The sequence below is a fragment of the Astatotilapia calliptera genome, chromosome 15 (genome assembly GCF_964374335.1).
Source record: "Astatotilapia calliptera chromosome 15, fAstCal68.1, whole genome shotgun sequence".
Lineage (NCBI taxonomy): Eukaryota > Metazoa > Chordata > Actinopteri > Cichliformes > Cichlidae > Astatotilapia > Astatotilapia calliptera.
The window spans coordinates 973979-992007 of record NC_137436.1 but is presented as its reverse complement, the minus strand read 5'-3'; the positions used below and the strand labels follow the sequence as shown (position 1 = coordinate 992007).

At 48.8% G+C, this 18029-nt stretch overlaps 1 protein-coding gene across 10 annotated transcripts in view; it reads right to left on the bottom strand.

The window, feature by feature from the left end:
- Window positions 1-27: 27 nt before the first annotated feature.
- The window catches only part of cdc42bpab (CDC42 binding protein kinase alpha (DMPK-like) b), a 73725-nt gene continuing 55723 nt past the window's right edge, over window positions 28-18029 (bottom strand). For 4 of the 10 annotated variants that reach the window (XM_026142325.2, XM_026142323.2, XM_080289766.1 and 1 more), the window contains 26 exons: window positions 16426-16550; window positions 15316-15421; window positions 14930-15078; window positions 14753-14844; window positions 14425-14501; window positions 14199-14246; window positions 12407-12445; window positions 11949-12068; window positions 11575-11655; window positions 11391-11496; window positions 11165-11301; window positions 10882-11021; window positions 10285-10366; window positions 9852-10071; window positions 9544-9606; window positions 9191-9444; window positions 8967-9091; window positions 8676-8890; window positions 8417-8514; window positions 6054-6138; window positions 5554-5677; window positions 5195-5312; window positions 4847-4964; window positions 4600-4757; window positions 3791-3865; window positions 28-2676 (listed from right to left, as the gene is read on the bottom strand). In XM_026142325.2, the coding sequence (XP_025998110.2) occupies window positions 2545-2676; window positions 3791-3865; window positions 4600-4757; window positions 4847-4964; window positions 5195-5312; window positions 5554-5677; window positions 6054-6138; window positions 8417-8514; window positions 8676-8890; window positions 8967-9091; window positions 9191-9444; window positions 9544-9606; window positions 9852-10071; window positions 10285-10366; window positions 10882-11021; window positions 11165-11301; window positions 11391-11496; window positions 11575-11655; window positions 11949-12068; window positions 12407-12445; window positions 14199-14246; window positions 14425-14501; window positions 14753-14844; window positions 14930-15078; window positions 15316-15421; window positions 16426-16550 (3087 nt within the window). In that variant the 3' untranslated portion in view covers window positions 28-2544. The remainder of the gene's footprint in view (window positions 2677-3790; window positions 3866-4599; window positions 4758-4846; window positions 4965-5194; window positions 5313-5553; window positions 5678-6053; window positions 6139-8416; window positions 8515-8675; window positions 8891-8966; window positions 9092-9190; window positions 9445-9543; window positions 9607-9851; window positions 10072-10284; window positions 10367-10881; window positions 11022-11164; window positions 11302-11390; window positions 11497-11574; window positions 11656-11948; window positions 12069-12406; window positions 12446-14198; window positions 14247-14424; window positions 14502-14752; window positions 14845-14929; window positions 15079-15315; window positions 15422-16425; window positions 16551-18029) is intronic. The other 6 variants (XM_026142326.2, XM_026142328.2, XM_026142327.2 and 3 more) reach the window with 6 other exon arrangements.

Below are 18029 nucleotides of genomic sequence, written 5' to 3'. Positions count from 1 at the left end.
GAGAAATGAGCACACGGTAACACTGAGTGTATTTGTAACAGCCCTCCGCTTTATTGAAATACATCGGAGTCAGGTTAATATAATGAGTTCTCCACGTAAGTGTGGCAGCCGCTTCCATACATTATTTTTGTTTTGACCTTACACCTTAAATATTTTTGTGCAAAAAAAGAATCTACATCAGCTGTAGTGGGTTATCCTCAGTAAAACACCCAAACCGCTCCAAAAAGAATAAAACGACAAACTGAAAACAAATGATTACATCTATAACATGCAAAACTGTACAAATTATTACAAAGCAATCCTAGAAAACAAAGTGGAATATGATATGAAAGAGCAAAACAATATAGAAGGTACTGGAGATAAGACCTCACTGAAATGTAAAGGCGTTTCCATTTCTTTAAATTGCGGCACTTCGGCCGTGAAGCCACCTGTCACCCAATACTCACTGCCGCCTCCACCCGAGTCACATTCCCTCACTTACTGCTGCCCATCCATCAAATGAATCAAACTCACCTCGATCGCGCTCATCTGACTGAAAATTTGTTTCCTGAGTTTCCCCTTCTCGCTCTCTTTGAACCGGGACATCTAGGATCAGATTTTCTGCACAGTATTGGCCAAAAATGAAAAACAGACGCCGCCTGGCTAACACCTCACACACCGGCTCGTCGTTCTGCAGATGAACTCGTCGCAGGAACGAAGGAGTCACTAGCTTAAAAAAAGTTCTAAGATATTTGGAGTAAAACCAGCTGGGAGCTCTAAACCTCTCTTCAAATTAAAAAATAATAAAAATAAGAACACCTGGAATGAGCTGTTTGCAGCTCTTTGCTGTGTTTCCACAGGGGGAATGACCACTGAAGAGTTTTCCCTTTCTGACAAACAGGACGAGTGGAATCATGTGGAGCGAGGCTAAAACCCTCTGTGGGTTCTTTGATGCCACGCCGCCGTGTCCCTCGGGTCAAAATGCCTATAGGAGATGAACAGAGGTAACAGGTTTTTGGCTGTGAATGCCCTGCTCTGCAGCCAGAAGCTGCCACACCGTTTCCCCCTCTTCTATTTTTTTAAAGGCCTTTCCACTGACAAAGGAAAAGTAAAGTAGAGTAAAGTAGAGTAAAGTATTGCCGTGGAGGCGGCTCAGAGCTCCGGCCCTGTTCAGGTCACACAACAACAACAGGCAGAGGTCATTTACTCCATCGCCTCCAGAACACAAACCCAGGTGTGACTTCCTCGCACTGTTTACATTCTCGTTTTTTTTAATCCCTCCTCTTACAAATTTTCACGAGTCATTAAAACGTTTGTTGGAACGAGCAAAGTCGCGGCGCCTCCCTGTTGTGTCCGTATTTGGTGAAACAGCTCATCTCAGCGACCTTTCAAACACCACCAACAGTCAGAGGAGCACAACAAGGCAACAACCGCCTGTGTGTGTGTCTGTGTGTGTGTGCGTACAGGCAGCAGTGCCGATACACAAGTCAGCTTTTTTCCCCCCACTCATATGAAGTGGAGGGGAGGGATGCGCACACGTCATAGAAACAACATGAAAACAAACAAATCTAAAATAAATCAGTAAAAACAAAATAAGTGGTTTTAAAATGGCTTCGAGTGCGAAACAACCCGGAATCACTCCAAACAAAAGCGGGAAAATAAAGGAGGAGTTTTCCGCCCCGTGTAGTTCTCTATAGTATTTTCCTTATCATATATTACTCTCTACTCTGAACCTATGTACATGACTGTGTCGGGAGTTTTGGCTGGACAACGTGGAGCGTCCACGACGGAGGACGCGCACCCCTGATGATGTCGTTCGCTCTGGGGAACCGAATGAGTTTGTCGTGTGATGTCACAGGAGCCGCTGTTGGAGCTTTTTGCTGATGGTGGAAATTAAAAATGTTATAAAGTCGCTGCACTTAGTATCAGGAGCAAAAAATAAAAGTAATTCCTTTTTTTATCTTTTTGCAGCACCCAGAGAGAAAGCAGGTGGGGGGGGGGGGGGGGGGGAGCCCCTTTCCTCGTCTATGATTGATAAATAAATTAAAACACTGTCCCCTGAATCCCGGCGGGTCCTATGTACAAGTACAAACCTTCTGCTCTCAATATATTTCATCTTCTTTTTGGATTGCATCGTGACTTTTTAAGAGTCTCTCAGTGAATCTCGACAAGTTGACCAAAAAGAGCCAAAATGGGAGCTTCCTGTTCCTGCATCACCTGCCCGACATCACACACACCTTCTCTCTCACACACTCACACACACAAGCCAAACATCAGCACCCACATGTACACCACTGATAGCATTTGATAGCTTGTCCCTCGCTGTCTAGCGAGTGTTTCGGCCCCACTGTGGAAGAACGCTGAGACACAGTGCGGGGGGGTAAAGTGGGACAAATCTTCTTTGGGAGGGAGTGGTGGGCAGGAGGTGCAGTTCTCTGGGCAGTGAGGGAACAATATTCAAAAAAGGAAGAGTTGGAGAATTTGGAGTCCTGTGCTGTCGGTGGGTGGGTCGTTGATGGGTCAGTCGGTGGGTGGGTGAGGGGGGTCGGATGGACCGCTGGGGGCTCATGTGTCCCAGCCCATCCTTTCTGTGCTCTCCAAGGACAGGGACTTGGTCTTGTGTGGGGAGGCCGGGCTGGGAGGGCTGCTGAAGGTGGAGCTGTTGGAGGCCGTGGAGTGGCGTGGGGAGTCCGAATCCTGGAGGAAAGAGGGAAGAGTTGGAGAAATTAGACGATCCCTTCCACAAAGTAAACTGGGACGTGTACGACAGATGAAGCTGCGCCTCTGTCTGCTCCTAACAGCTACTGATGACGAGTGCTTGCTGCACATGCACTGCTCATTAATCTGCTTTTTGTGACGGCGGGGCAGACAGGAAGTCAGACTGAGTGACGCTGACCCGCCCCCGCCTCGTCTTCCGCTTATGCAGATGAACGGCTCGATTGACCAGAAATGATCAGCTGAAGGAAAACAAACATGCAGGCAGGCCGAGCTGGTGGTGTGTGTGTGGGCTTGCTTCACCCTTGTACAGCGTGTGAGGCTCCTTCCAGCTCACTGATGTCCTGGGTGTTTCATACACTGTGTAATGTACGTTTCTTACAGTTCACCGATCCAATCGTCTATTTATATCCCATCTAAACACACCCCACCTATAAAACACTAAAGAGCACAGTCACACTACGGCTACACGAAGCACAGCTGCATGAGTCCGTGTAGATGGGCAGCAAAGGCGCAGCTACACTGCTCCCGCCCACATCGACCTGACACGCTCAAGCATGCACACTCTTGTTCTCTGTCATGAGAGAAGTTTTTTCCTTTGTGTGTGACGGCACAGTCTTACAACCAGGGGCCTCCTGGTGGCACCACCAATATAACGAGGAAACATCATGCATTGAAAACTTGTGTGGATTATTAATGCCAAAATATTTATGTTTATTCAAGTTTGTGACATCGTTCCTTTACTATGTATTCATTTCCCATCACCTGCTGAGTAACCAGAGGTCTGGTTGTGCTCTGAGCTGACAGCTCCTGGTTAGGAAACATGGGCAGGCCATCGGGGGGCAGTATGGAAGCACACATGCTCTGTGATTAGCGATGGTGAAGCAGCGCCGCGCCACTCCATCGGCAACGAAAGGCGATGACACGAAGGCCAGATGGTGCAGCTGAGAGATGCAACAAACCAATCAGAGGCTGCTGATGTGACGGCGCTGAAATGGTGCAGCGAAGGCGACTCAGTGGTGTGTGTGTGTGTGTGTGTGAGAGATACACAGTGACACGGTGCTCTCAGTTGTGTGTTTGCAGCTGTTGACGTTACCTTCATCTTACTAAGCAGGGTCCTTAAAGCCCTTTTCAGATCGGGGGTCTTCTCCGACGGTGAGACTGCCTGCCACTGCAGAGGAGAGTTCAGACTCAGCGCCCAGCCCACAGACAACATGCTGGGGTGGGGAGGGATGAGGGGAAAGGGAGGGGGACAGGCACGAAGCAGGGAACAGCTGAGTTAGGATGGAGGGAGGCGAGATAGGGCAGGATGGAGTTGACAACGTCCAATGGGAAGGGAGGACCAGCAGGGGGAATGACAGGGGGACTGGGGGGGGCAGCCGTCGCCCATAATTGCTGTTTTTATTTTTTTCCTGTACTCTCGATCAGAGTCACTTCATGCGAGTGAAAACAACTTAGAAGTGATGTTGCCGGAAACCATTATGAGCGATGTTGCACCACCAGTGCCAGACTGGAGTCTGATTGGCTCTCATCCGACCTAAAAGCTAAAAGCAAGAATCACGGCAAATACGGCCTCTGCTGACATCACAGGGAGCTAACACCTGCGGAGCGATGGGATGAGGAGCGCGGCCTGCAGATGTCGGGATGCTCGTGACTGATGGAGGAGTTTGGTTCAAAGGGGAGTACAGGCAGTTTCTGCTGATAATGTCTACCTGCTAAAGCTCACGACAAGAAAACAGCCGTCTCTATGTGGACGTCATACGAAGCTGATGTTTGATTGACACGATGTTGCAGGTTCGAGCCAACAGCCAGTAAAAACTGAGTTATTTAGTTAATGTTTGTTTGGACGAAACACTTTGTTTAATACTCAGAGTCAACCTCACATGAAGCTGCACGTTCACTGACCTCTCTGTCGAACTGTGAGAGCGGAGCATCACCGCAGTCCACCCCTCCGCCAGAGGACAGGGAGCTCTCGGAAGGAGAGGTCATGGTCTGGCGTTTGGACCCGTAGCTTCCTCCTGACAGCTCCCTGCGCAGAGCGCTGCCATTCTGCGAGGACGAGCCTGCGGAGACGAGAGGAGGCGGCGGACATGAAGCCACAGACAGACGAACCTCCCCGAACGTGAGCTCTAACACGACTGCCGGTACTCACGTATGCCCAGTCCGCTGCTGGCACTCATGGAGCGGCCCGGCTCGGCCCGGTTCTTGGTGATGGAGGGAATGCTGACGGAGCCGCTGAACCCCGCTCGGCTATCCTGAACACGGACGTTCTGGTTTAAACACGCAGAAAACACACACACAGAGTGCAGTGCGGGGGGAGAGGAGTGAGGAGGGTGCACGTAAACACACACACAGGGCAGAAAAACATGATGCATGCTCTCTACAGACACACAACTCAGGACCAGACAGTGTCAGTGTGGGGGGGGGGGCTTCAGTATGTCAGGGATGGCACGCTCACGTGACAGGATAAGGAAGCATGTTCGTGTGTTTGCACATGTACCATGGGCAGATCCTTCAGGATCTGGATCCCATCTCCTGGTCCCATGTGAGCCACGTGGTTGAAGTTGGTTGGATTGGAGATCAGTTTGTTCCTCATCTCGGGATCTCGCAGCATCTCTCTGGAATCACAGACACAGGATCAGCGCGTCAAAGACAGCAACGAGGTTTTTCCTCCCTACAAGGATGATGCTAATACGGCTGGTTCAGTTAAAAATACAGATCGCAACCATCGGGCACAGGCCATCATCAGCATTGGAAAGCAGCTCAGAGTAACAGAACGTGGTGAGAGCAGCTTTGGGAAAATAACGGCGAATTCTCCGAGAGCTCCCGGCGGCGAGTACAGAGCTTCAGGTAAACTACCTCCTCTGCTGAAGTCGCTCCTCTTCGGGCACTCTGAAGGAGTAGCGTCTCTTGTTGTTCATGCTGCGCACCATCTGCTTCCGGCTGTTGTCTGACGTCTCCGGGACGACCAGCTCGTCGCCCTCTGAAAGATCAACAAAGATCATCGTTTGGCTGCTGATGCTGGACACAGATCAAAACCAGAGGAAGATTCAAACTGGCAACACAGAGGAGCGCTTGTTTTTATGAGACTTCCTTTAACTTATTGCACGTGACACAAACATCAGCTGCTTCCATCTGTGAGGGTCGTGATGACGGCCCAGCGCACACCTGACCTTTGTCACGCTGCAATTCGGTCTTACGCTGTCATATAAGCAGCTCACATCAGCTGGATCCTGACCTGCCACTGCAGTAGTTTGCAGGTAATCCTACGCTTAATAATAAAGACATTTAACAGCAAAATGCTAAAAAGAGACTGAGAACGAATTCTTCACCTCACACAGCACAGAGAGCGATCTTACCGGCCATCTTGTTCCTAAAGTAGATAAGGCGCACGGTTTCCAGCCCCAGCAGGTTCAGAGAGCCGTCCACATTCAGAGGTCGCATCTGGAGGGGAAGAGAGAGATCAGAGAATCTGCTGAGATTCAGACCAACGTGTGAGTTTAGTCCCTGGAGTCACCTCACACACACACACACACACACAGACACACACACACACACACTCACACACACACACACACACACACAGACACACACACAGACACACACACACACACACACACGCAGACACAGACACACACACAGAGACACACACAGACACACACACTCTCACACACACACACAGACACACACTCTCACACAGACACACGCGCAACACAGACACACACACACGCGCAACACAGACACACAGACACACACACACACGCACACAGACACAGACACACACACACACGCGCACACAGACACACACAGACACACAGACACACACTCTCTCACAGACACACGCGCAACACAGACACACACACACGCGCAACACAGACACACAGACACACACGCACACAGACACAGACACACACACACAGACACACACGCACACACACACACAGACACACACTCACACAGACACACTCACACAGACACACTCACACACTCACACACACACAGACGCACACAGACACACGCACACAGACACACACTCACACACACACTCACACACACAGACACAGACACACACACACAGACACAGACACACACACACAGACACACACTCACACACACAGACACAGACACACACACACAGACACACACTCACACTCACACAGACACACACACACAGACACACACACACAGACACACACTCACACTCACACAGACACACACACACAGACACACACACACGCACACAGACACACGCACACAGACACACACTCACACTCACACAGACACACTCACACAGACACACACACACGCACACAGACACACGCACACAGACACACACTCACACTCACACACACACAGACACACACTCACACTCACACACTCACACTCACACAGACACAGACACACACACGCACACAGACACACACTCACACACAGACACACACTCACACACAGACACACACTCACACACACAGACACAGACACACACACACAGACACACACACACGCACTCACACTCACACACAGACACACACACACTCACACACACACACACACAGACACACACACACACACACAGACACACACACACACACACACACGCGCGCACACGCGCGCACACACACACAAACACACACACACACGCGCACACACAGACACACACACACACAGACACACACAGACACACACACACAAACACACACACACACACACACACACAAACACACACACACAAACACACACACACAAACACACACACACAAACACACACACACACACACACACACAGACACACACACACGCGCACACACACACAAACACAGACACACACAGACAAACACACAGACAAACACAGACACACACAGACACACACACAGACACACACACACAGACACACACACACAGACACACACACACAGACACAGGCACACACACACACAAACACACACACACACAGACACACACACACACACACAGGCACACACACACACAGGCACACACACACACAGGCACACACACACACAGACACACACACACACAGACACAGACACACACACACTCACAGACACACTCACACACACACAGACACACACTCACAGACACACACACACAGACACACACACAAACACACACACAGGCACACACACACACAGACACACACACACACAGACACAGACACACACACACTCACAGACACACACACACACACACACAGGCACACACACACACAGACACACACACACACAGACACAGACACACACACACTCACAGACACACACACACACACACACAGGCACACACACACACAGGCACACACACACACAGACACACACACACACACTCACAGACACACACACACAGACACACACACACACAGACACACACTCACAGACACACACACACAGACACACACACACAGACACACACACAAACACACACACACACAGACACACACACACAGGCACACACACACACACAGACACACACACACACAGACACAGACACACACACACTCACAGACACACACACACTCACAGACACACACACTCACACACAGACACACACACTCACACACAGACACACACTCAGACACACACACACAGACACACACACACACACACAGACACACACACCAGTGTTTAAAGCTGACTGATCTGTGCAGCCATCAAAGGTCAGACTGAGCTATTTCCAAAGCTGCTGAAGCTTCGGTCACTTCCACACCGACCTTTTTGACCGGGATGGTCTGAATCCACTCCATGGTGTTGACATCAAACACGTCCACGGCGTTCTCGCTGTACACGGACAGGTAGGGGGCGTTGTAGCCTGAGGAACATAATACAGCAGTTTCACTCTTTCAGATAAAAAGTACACAAACAACATCCTGTAAGAGCCCAACAGTCACGCTGACTTGTATAAGCGCAGGGTGACGGCCCGCACACACGTGTCGCATTCACACATCTGTGTATCAAACTGCGCGCACTCACAGGCAGCGATGGGCACAGCCGGCCACATGAGCTCCTGCTGCCGCGACCTGCGGCCCTGCGAGTCCACGTACACCCCGATGGCACTGAAGCACAGCAGCAGCTCCTTGCTGGAGATCTCCACGGCACAGAGGGCGTCCAGGCCCTGCTGAGGGATGAAGGCCAGTGTGTGGTCCTCAGCGTGGAGCAGGCTGACAGGGGACATGTCCCCATGGACACTGTGGAGGGTTTCAGGAGCACAAAGTCAGACTCATGTACGCTGAAGGGGAGCGCAGCTGTAATGATGTAAAGTACCTGTAGCGCATGAAGCCAGACGGATAGCCCACACAGAGACGCTCACTGAGCAGACCCATCCACTGAACCGGCCCCGGGGCCTGCAGCTCCCGCAGCCGACGGTGACGCATTTTACTCTTATTCACCTGCAGGAGTGTCATCAAGTCACATCAAGTCACATCAAGTCACATCAAGTGAGCAGTGGCAGAAGCCTCGAGGGTTAGCGAGAGTGAGCTTTTTCTCACCTCGTAACATATGATTTTATTCTTCATGGCCACGCAGAGGCAGGTGATCGAGCCGTTGCGGACCGGACCCGACACGATGGTCTGGCAGCCTTTCGTCTCTGCCAGCTTGTAGAACTCGGTCTCGCGGCCGTCCAGGGCCTGCGAAGGGAAGAGGCGGACGTGGCGGTTCCTGCCGGAGATGACCGCCAGCAGCTGCTCCTGGAGCATCAGGTCAATGTGGTGCACCTTCTTGTTGTCCCCCACCCGGATTATCTCTGAGGACAGAGGGAGGAGTGAGGGAAACGAGGCAGAAAGCAGAGGCGACACGAGTCGCACAACCGGGAACACACCAAAAACACCAACACAGATCCTACCATCTTTGGTGACATGGATGACAAAAAGGCCTTCCTCGTTGCCCAGGGCGACGCGCTCGTGATCTGAGAGTGAAACGAAAGAGGTGAGACAGCAGCGCTAAGGAGAAAGACTGTACTGAAAACTTTCAGCTGCTTTCTTTGCTGTCAAAACGCTCGACAAACTGCTGGGAGGGTGTTTGTCTGACAGCAGGTAACAGCTGTGATGATTAAACGGTGCATTTCTAAAACACGACTGCACTCGGCTCAGACGACAACACAAAGAGTTTGTGGGTCGCCATTTTAACACTTGCTGAGGGTTGAGCGCCCACCTATGATAGCAGCAGACTGTGTCGTCTTGATGAGGGGCAGGGTGCTGTCGTAAGCCTCCTTGGGGACGTAGACGAAGCGCTCCTTGAGCTTGTTCCTCTTCAGGATGCGGTGGAGCTCGTTGAGGAGGCCCACCCACTTGGTCCTCTCCTGGTCGCTGTCGGCCAGGATCAGGATGGAGGGCTTGTGGCTGCTGGAGGGGGACAGCTGGGACGCCGTGACCTGAGGAAAGAGGAGGATGATGAAGGCTCGCATTATGTGTTTGAAAGAGATTTTGGCGTTTGATGCATCTCTTCTTCAAGTTCATCCAGTTGTCATAATATGGTTCCTTTGGCAACGACATCCAAAGCAAGACAATCATTAGAAACATGACTGTGCACACAGCCTTGACCTTTAACCTCCAGGAGCCGCTTTACGGCGTGGACAGGTACTCACTCTGAATATACAGGGAATGTCCTTGCGGCTGGCGTGGATGACATCAGAGGCCAGGACTGAACTGACTGAAAACTCTTCATCCCTGGGTGAAAGATGGAGATCAGTGTTTACATTTCATCGATGCTCGTCACTAAAGGCCGCAAGTCCAAAACATTTTGAAGAAACTGTTAGAAATGTTCCCGTCACGGCGCTGCAGTTAACAGGCGTTGCTTATTTCCACATGCACGACAGAGCAACAGATGCACTATTGTTTATGTCTAACCCAGCACGAAGGGTGGAGGTGGTTGCAAAGCAGCTTGCAGATGCCCATCGACTGTAAGCGTGCTACGGACTGGACACCAGCTGATGGCCGAGCTCCACTTTATTTTAACGACCGATTCATTTTTCTCTTTTTTAAATGAATCTTTGGGCTTAAATGTGTCAGAAAACAAAGATTTCCATCATAATTTACTCGCGTGTGTCTGTAAAACACGTTTTATCCAAACACAAAAGTCACGTTCTGGTGACTTTTACTGACATTTACTTAGAAACTACAAACTGAAGCAGGCAATTCTTCCTCAAACGCTTAAAGCATTTCTTAGTTTCAGGAGTTCTTACCTCATGTCTATGACTTGACTGACGACCACACTTGGCTGTGTTGCTTTTCCTTCTCCCAGTTCATAGAGGAACAATTTAAAGTCACAGACCACAGCCATCGCCCTCTGCCAGCCCTTTTTCACCCCGGTTGGTTTGGGCACCTGCAAACAAACAGATCTGTGCGTCAGTGCGATCAGTCCTGCATCTCACGAAGCGTCCGCGCCAACGGTTTCACGTCTAAACAGCGAGGATCCTACACACTGCAGACATTTGTGTTCTTTAGGGTCTCTGAGGCTTCACTCACCCTGACGTGTCCTTCGTAAGCAGTACCGATCCCCCTCTGAGGGTCGATGCCCAGCGGGCCCTTGGTCTGGTCCTGCGGCACGGGGCACACAGCGGGAGCTTTGTCCGCACACGTTACATGGCAGGAAAAGTTGCATACTAGAAGCACAGAGGGAGACGGGTCAGGGCTGTGACTGTAGGAGTACTGAATCGTGTCAAACACCCCCGTCCGTTCCTCTCGCGCTCACCTTCGCACGTACAGCCTTGACGGATGAGCCCCACCATCAGAGAGGTGCACTGGTTACACTTGGTGGGTGTGTTGAATGTCTTCACTACAAACTGATGTGCTTTGGGCTGCAGAGGACATAACGAGCGGTTAGCAAACAGAAACTTGAGCCGTGGTCGTTCAGCAGCGAGTAACCGATGACCAACCTTAGGTGAGGAGCGCCCGATACTGCCATAACCTCCTGAGCGCATGGTGGGCGTCTGAACTGAGCGAGGATGATCGATCAACTATGTGAACAACAACACAAAGAACATCATCACTGTTTCGTCCTATAAAAAGAATCGTTGTGTCGCAAAGAACAAGCTTGCTGGAGCTTCAGGATCACACAGATGTTCAGCCATGAGAAGATCATCGCCATGCAGGACAAACGAGCTGCCAGTGATTTTTCTCTGATGTTTACTTGCTGCATAATATTTAACCTCAGTCTGAAAGCACTGGCGGCTCATGTGCTGCTGGTCAGCAAACGAGGCTGAGACCCTGAAGCTGTGGGTTTCTTGCCCAGATTTAGGGAATGTCTAACCTCTATTGGCTCCATGTCACTAGCCATGGAAGGTGAACGAGAGCGGGGCTTAAGGTGGGACTTGGGGTCATCTTCCCGAGACGGCGTGTTGGAGGGGGTGAAGTTATCCACCGAGTCCACCTGTGGAGAGAGAGGACAGTAAGAAAGGTGCGACAAACGGGAGGAGAGGGAGGAAGGTGTAAAAGGAAGGCGACGAGGGAAAATGAAGAAGAACAGATCACAAACCACCTAGCCAGCATTCATGCTAATAGGAAAGGGCTGTCACCATAATACACACAGCAAACACATTCACTGAGCTTTCAAAGCACAACAGTGTCACACATGCATCCACCAGAAACCATGCAAACAAAGCACCTGCAGCACCACAGACAGGCACAATCGGACAAATTCAAACACCTGCCATGCAAACACACAAATGAACCAGCGTGACAAGACTACACATCTGTGATGGTGCTTACACGTCTGCCTTTGCTAGCTGGGCCGACGGACGGCGAGTGCTTCAGTGGCAGGAGGAGAGGCAGAGACACAGATGAGTCAGAAAGGCTGAAAACATCTTTAAACAGACTCAGAGAGACACATGAAAACGGGAGAAAAGGCTGTTCTACATTAGACCCATGATTCCCGACCGATGCAGCGTTTCCTCTGCAGCACAATGAAACTAATAGAAAACCATCGATTTACATTTCTAACAGCTCTAGCTCATGATCCACCACACCTGGATCCATCAGCTTCTGCTCAAACATTTTTCAGTTCAGTCGCTTTGTTGAATTCAAGCTGCTTGTTTCAGTCAAATGAACTGTGCAATATCACACTGGGGCCACACTGGGGCCACACTGGGGCACAGCGAGCCTGGTTGGGAAGCACTGCATTAGATTCATGTATCCATGAGGCTTTGTGCTGCAGACATGGTGGAAACGTACACGTGTAATATGGAAGGAGCTACTAAGGAAATGCAGCACAGAGAACAGCGACCGGCCTGACTGGAAAATACTTCAACTTTGTGAATAATGTTGTTTTCTCAGGTTCTCGCTCTAGAAAGCCAAAGTAGAGCCAGTCCAGCAAGCATCTAAATACAAGGACTACAAGAACTGTCCACCTTCACAAGTGTTCATACTAAATACTGAATTAAACTATAAAGCCATGTTATTTTCTTAAAGCAGGTAAAATGAATCTGACTGGAAACAATGAAAACATCTGGTTTTAAAAGTGGACGTGTTCTGCAAACTCCACTTTTCCCCGTTTGTCCTCAGTGTGTTTAGAGAAGCTGCCACAACATTATTATTCCCTCGCTGAGCAGCTTCAATCCAAAACGCTCTCATGTTAGCAGCAAACGTGGAGGTCATGTAGCTTCTGAGGAAGCCTGACGTAAAAACTGCAGGCCAGCGCAACACAGTCAGAAGATGTAGACTGGAAATCAACTACTGTTGTGTTTTCATGCTGCCTTTGGTGCTGCAGCACAAACTGACTTTCTGTCAGCCCTCGACACTCGTTTACTTCACTCTCACTGCCTGGGCTCGTACTCGCCAACCCTCCTAATTTCAACTGTTAGAGACAAAATGATTCTCTGACGTCCTTCTCGACTACATGAAAAGAGAAAGACCAGCTGCCCTGCAGGCAGCTCCGTATGCGTCCTGCTCTCTGTCGCCAAACTCAAAGGATTGTGGACTTAGATATGGTACAAATAACCAGTTATTAGAGTTTTGCATTTTCTGGTTAGTGTTTTAATTCAGTTTCGCTTCAGTGGATTTTCTTCTTCCACTTTAGTTTTTACTGTTTGAAAATGTTTTATTTTAGTTTTTAGTCTCAGATTTAGCTCATAGTTACACAAGTTTTAAAGGGCAGCTGACTCAGTCTAGCAGACTCAGTCTCCACAAAACACGTCCATCAAAACCTCTCGAGGCAAGTTTTTTTTAACCAAACTAACAGAAACTAAAAGGAGAGCTCGTCTATATTTTCATTTTATCTTTCAATCACATGTAGTTTTAACATATGTGAGCTGAAATGTGAAACCCATCCTGTGGAGCCACTTTTAAATCATCTTGTTATAAAAGCACAACAGAGTTTCCCTTCTTCAGATAACAGCGAAGATCCACGTCTCCATACAGTGACACAAATCTACAGTCTGCACATACACCATCTCATCTAGTTCATATGCTCAGACCTACAGCTGCTGTTGCACACACACGCACACGCACACGCACACACACACACACACACACACACACACCCAACTAACCAAGATAAACTTACATCTTCCCAAAACTCAATTAAAGAAGATGAGGATGAGGAATAAGAATCCTTGTGTAGCAGGAAGTGATGTGAGGAAAACAAAAGACAAAACAAAAATAAAAACTGGTGAAAAATAAATAATGAAAGCGTGAAGAAAACATCTTAATGGAGAGCAGAGAATTGAAAGTCATGGATTTGAATCTTTCAGTTGTTGTGCTCGTAACCAGATTTTCTCTGTAATGCTTACATCGAACTGGTCGAGAGCTGAAGTGGGGGCGTTGAGAAAAGCCAAGAAGGAATTCTGGGAATCCTGGTGCTTGACACCTGTAGTCACAGGACAAACAACACAACCATTGTTAAGAACACAATATCAAAACATCAAAGGGTGACTTACACGAGTCACAGGACCGCCTCAAAGAGCTGGGGCGCAGATTCATGAGCCCCAAGCAACAATACATTTGTCTGTACACATTAAGAGTCCCGAGCGTCTGATTGCTGCATAACCCTCCTGCAGTGTGATAATCTCCAACGGTTTCAGTGCACAGCGCCCACTCAGCCACAGCACGCGTGCTCACCTCGCCGTAGCCGCAGCTCCTCCGTCTCCTTTTTCAGACGCTCGATCTCAGCCAGCAGTTCCTGGTTTTTACTTCCAACTTCCTGCAGTTTACTGATCGATCAGACACAATGATACGTTAGCTGTCGTTTAGCAAAAGTTGGTTTAAGTTGTTTTTAAAAAAGTTCAGCAGTCATACCATTCTGTGGAAATGTTGTTGGCCTTGACTTTGTTCAGCTCGTCCTGGATGCTCTGCTTTGCCCTGATCTCAGCGTCCAGGGCCGACTGCAGCTCCAGGCGCGCAGACATGTCCAGCTTGGCCAAACGCCGCATTTTCCACGGCATGTCCTGAAACGGAGACAGAAGCAGAAACTGAGCGAATCACCAGACAGAAAGGGACTCACCGCTGCTCGACTTACCTGTCAGTGTAAGAGTGAAAGACTGGCTTCTTTGATGATATTCATTCACTTTGGCTTCATCATTTTAAAATGTATAATCACTGAACTAGTTTCTACCAACAACAACAACAAGAAGGGATTTCCTTTAGTTCTGCAGCAGACAGACGACGTGTTTGTGTTTATTTACCGTGGCTCTCGCTCCCAGGCTGCTGCTTCTCAGCCCCTCCAGCTCTTCTGTCATCTTAGTGGCCAGAGCCTGCAGGTAGCCCCGAGCATCTTTCTCATCACTCACCCTGACACACACACACACACACACACACACACACACACATTACTACAAATGTAAACACATTCCATGGGTGTCAACTTTACCATAACCATAAAACCAAGAGTCTAAAGCCAACACTAACACACACTGACAGCATATTATTATTTATTTTACATATAAAGATGTATCTCTCTGTCAGTACGAGCACTGATGGGCTGTTTGAAGCTCTCTACAAACATCCTTCAGTGGCAGAATTGGAAACACACACACACACTCTGTAAACGCACCTTTTCACTGTATGCTCTTCAGGTCCTGTGACCCGTATCACACTTAACCATTGCTTACACATCATTCACCACACGCACCAACACAAAACAGACACACGTTCAGCCTGCAGGTGAGTCGCTCACTAACCCTGAACACTCAGGTAGAATAAACTGACGTGTTCACAGCACAGACTTACTAACGTAAACATTTTCTGGCGCTCACAGAGCGCACACCACACACGTTTGACATTCAAAAATCAGAGTTCGTGTCAAGTCGTGAAAGGATGTTTCATTCATTTTGTTTTTACCTACAAGTGATCCTACTTCCTTATTTAGCCCCTGCAGTAGCAAACCCCGGCCACCAGGGGGCAACAGTGATCCCTACATTCCTCTAAACCTGCATACCACACTCAACACTTGTACTTACATGTCTGAAGTGTGTGTGTGTGGTATGTGTGCTATGTAAAGACTTTAGGCTTGTCCAACAGCTGGCGAGGTGTCAGCTGCACTGAGAAGTGATCTGAGTGGAAGGCAGGGCCGAGCAGCTCTGATCTGCAGCGGCATGTGAGAAATGCTGCAGTTATACTCCAACAAGGAACCCAATCCACTACGAGACAGAAGCGTGTCTGCTCGCACTTTGTCACACTGAACATAAACGTCTTTGAATTGGCGCTTTGACATCAGCGGGGGAAAGCGTATGCCTCAGCAAGTATCTGGGACATTTGAGAAGGTTGCAGTGTGCATATATGAGCGTGCGTCTTACCATTGGATGATTTCTGTGATCTGGGCCTCCCAGTGAGCTACACTCTCCTTTTTATCAGCCAGCTCCCTCATCTCATCCTCCAGCTGCCTGTTGGAGCTGCTCATCTTCTCATACATGGTGGTTAGCTACAGGAATGAGAACAAACGTGGGGGGAGGAGAGCATGCTATTAAACACAATATTGTAAAGTGTCAAATCACAAAGCTGTCAAAGTCTAACGCCTGGTAAACGAACTCATTACACACAGTTTGCCATTCGTGTTGTCAGTGAACATGAGAGGCTCGGGTGCTCGCGTAAAATTAATCAGCGTGTTGTTGAAGACAGACTTTATGATTCAGTCCCAGCTGCTCCATCACACCAGGACCACGCGTGTTCCTCACATGTGAGGGTGAGATCCTCTGAGGTCAGCTCACTGCTCACTATATTTGTGGAATGAGGAAAGTGGGATAGTTTTGCAACTGGTCTACAAGCTGGTTTCCAGCAAACGCAAATGTCAGTGTTGTAAAGAAGCTTTACGTCACTGACACTGTGACATTCTCCAGCATGCAAACCTCTGGGGGCAAATCCACCAGCTTAGGCATGAAACATGCTCGACACAGCCCTGACCTCATGTTACTATGAAAACGTCCAGAACGACACAGATGTGACAGATGTGCAGCTACTCGGGTTTGGAAATGACCATCGGATGCCAGGAAATCATGGATGTAGCCATTAACGAAGCAAGCTCTACAAAATACTTCATGCTGGAGAAAGCAAAGCATGTCAGAGATTCTGTCTCATATCTCCCCACGACTTCTTTAAATGGGCGTTTTACACTTTGTTCTGCTTAGATGAACAGAGTATAAGATAAAGAAGTTTTGAATTGTGAATAATTCTGTCTTAAACCAGACGTTTCAGTTTATTCTGATAGAGCACCTCTGATAAACAGCAGGTTTGAGCAGCAGGTACACAGGATGACCATATATGGATATCTGCTCTCTTTGAGGTCACACAGAACCAAAACCTTTGTCTCAGATTTCCTGCACATACACAGACCTCAATATCTGAAACAGCAACATTGTAACAGTGCAAATGACCAAAGCGATGCTGAGACTCGCTCAACTGTGTCTGACTTGTGAAAAGGCAGAAAGATGCACTTTTTATTATCAAGCATCTCTCTGAAAGTGAAATCTCTCAGTACAGTAATGTTTTTACCAGCTGATAACGATTGTTAGTTTTTAATGAGTTTATTTTTAACTGCAAGTCCAAGAACATGACATTGACGATGCTGAGGCAGAATAAGAACCTCTGTGGGGAGACAAACGATGCCGATCAATCACATCTGCCTGCTCTTGGAGAAGAAACTGCAGATATTCCTGACCAGGGTCCAGATTCCTTTTTCATTTCTAACCATAATGTTTGCTGCTAAAACAGTTCGCGCTGACAATGGATGATGTTCTCATACTGGGATGTCTTTTCATATTTATTCACTGCCAATTTCATTCTGTCAACAGCTGACACTGAACGCAAACAGCTTTTCCTGTGATGTTTCTTTGATCGTGGAAATTCAGGCCGAAAACAAGGATGGAGGTCAAATGCAGTTGGAAAGTTGGACAAACTGAACACA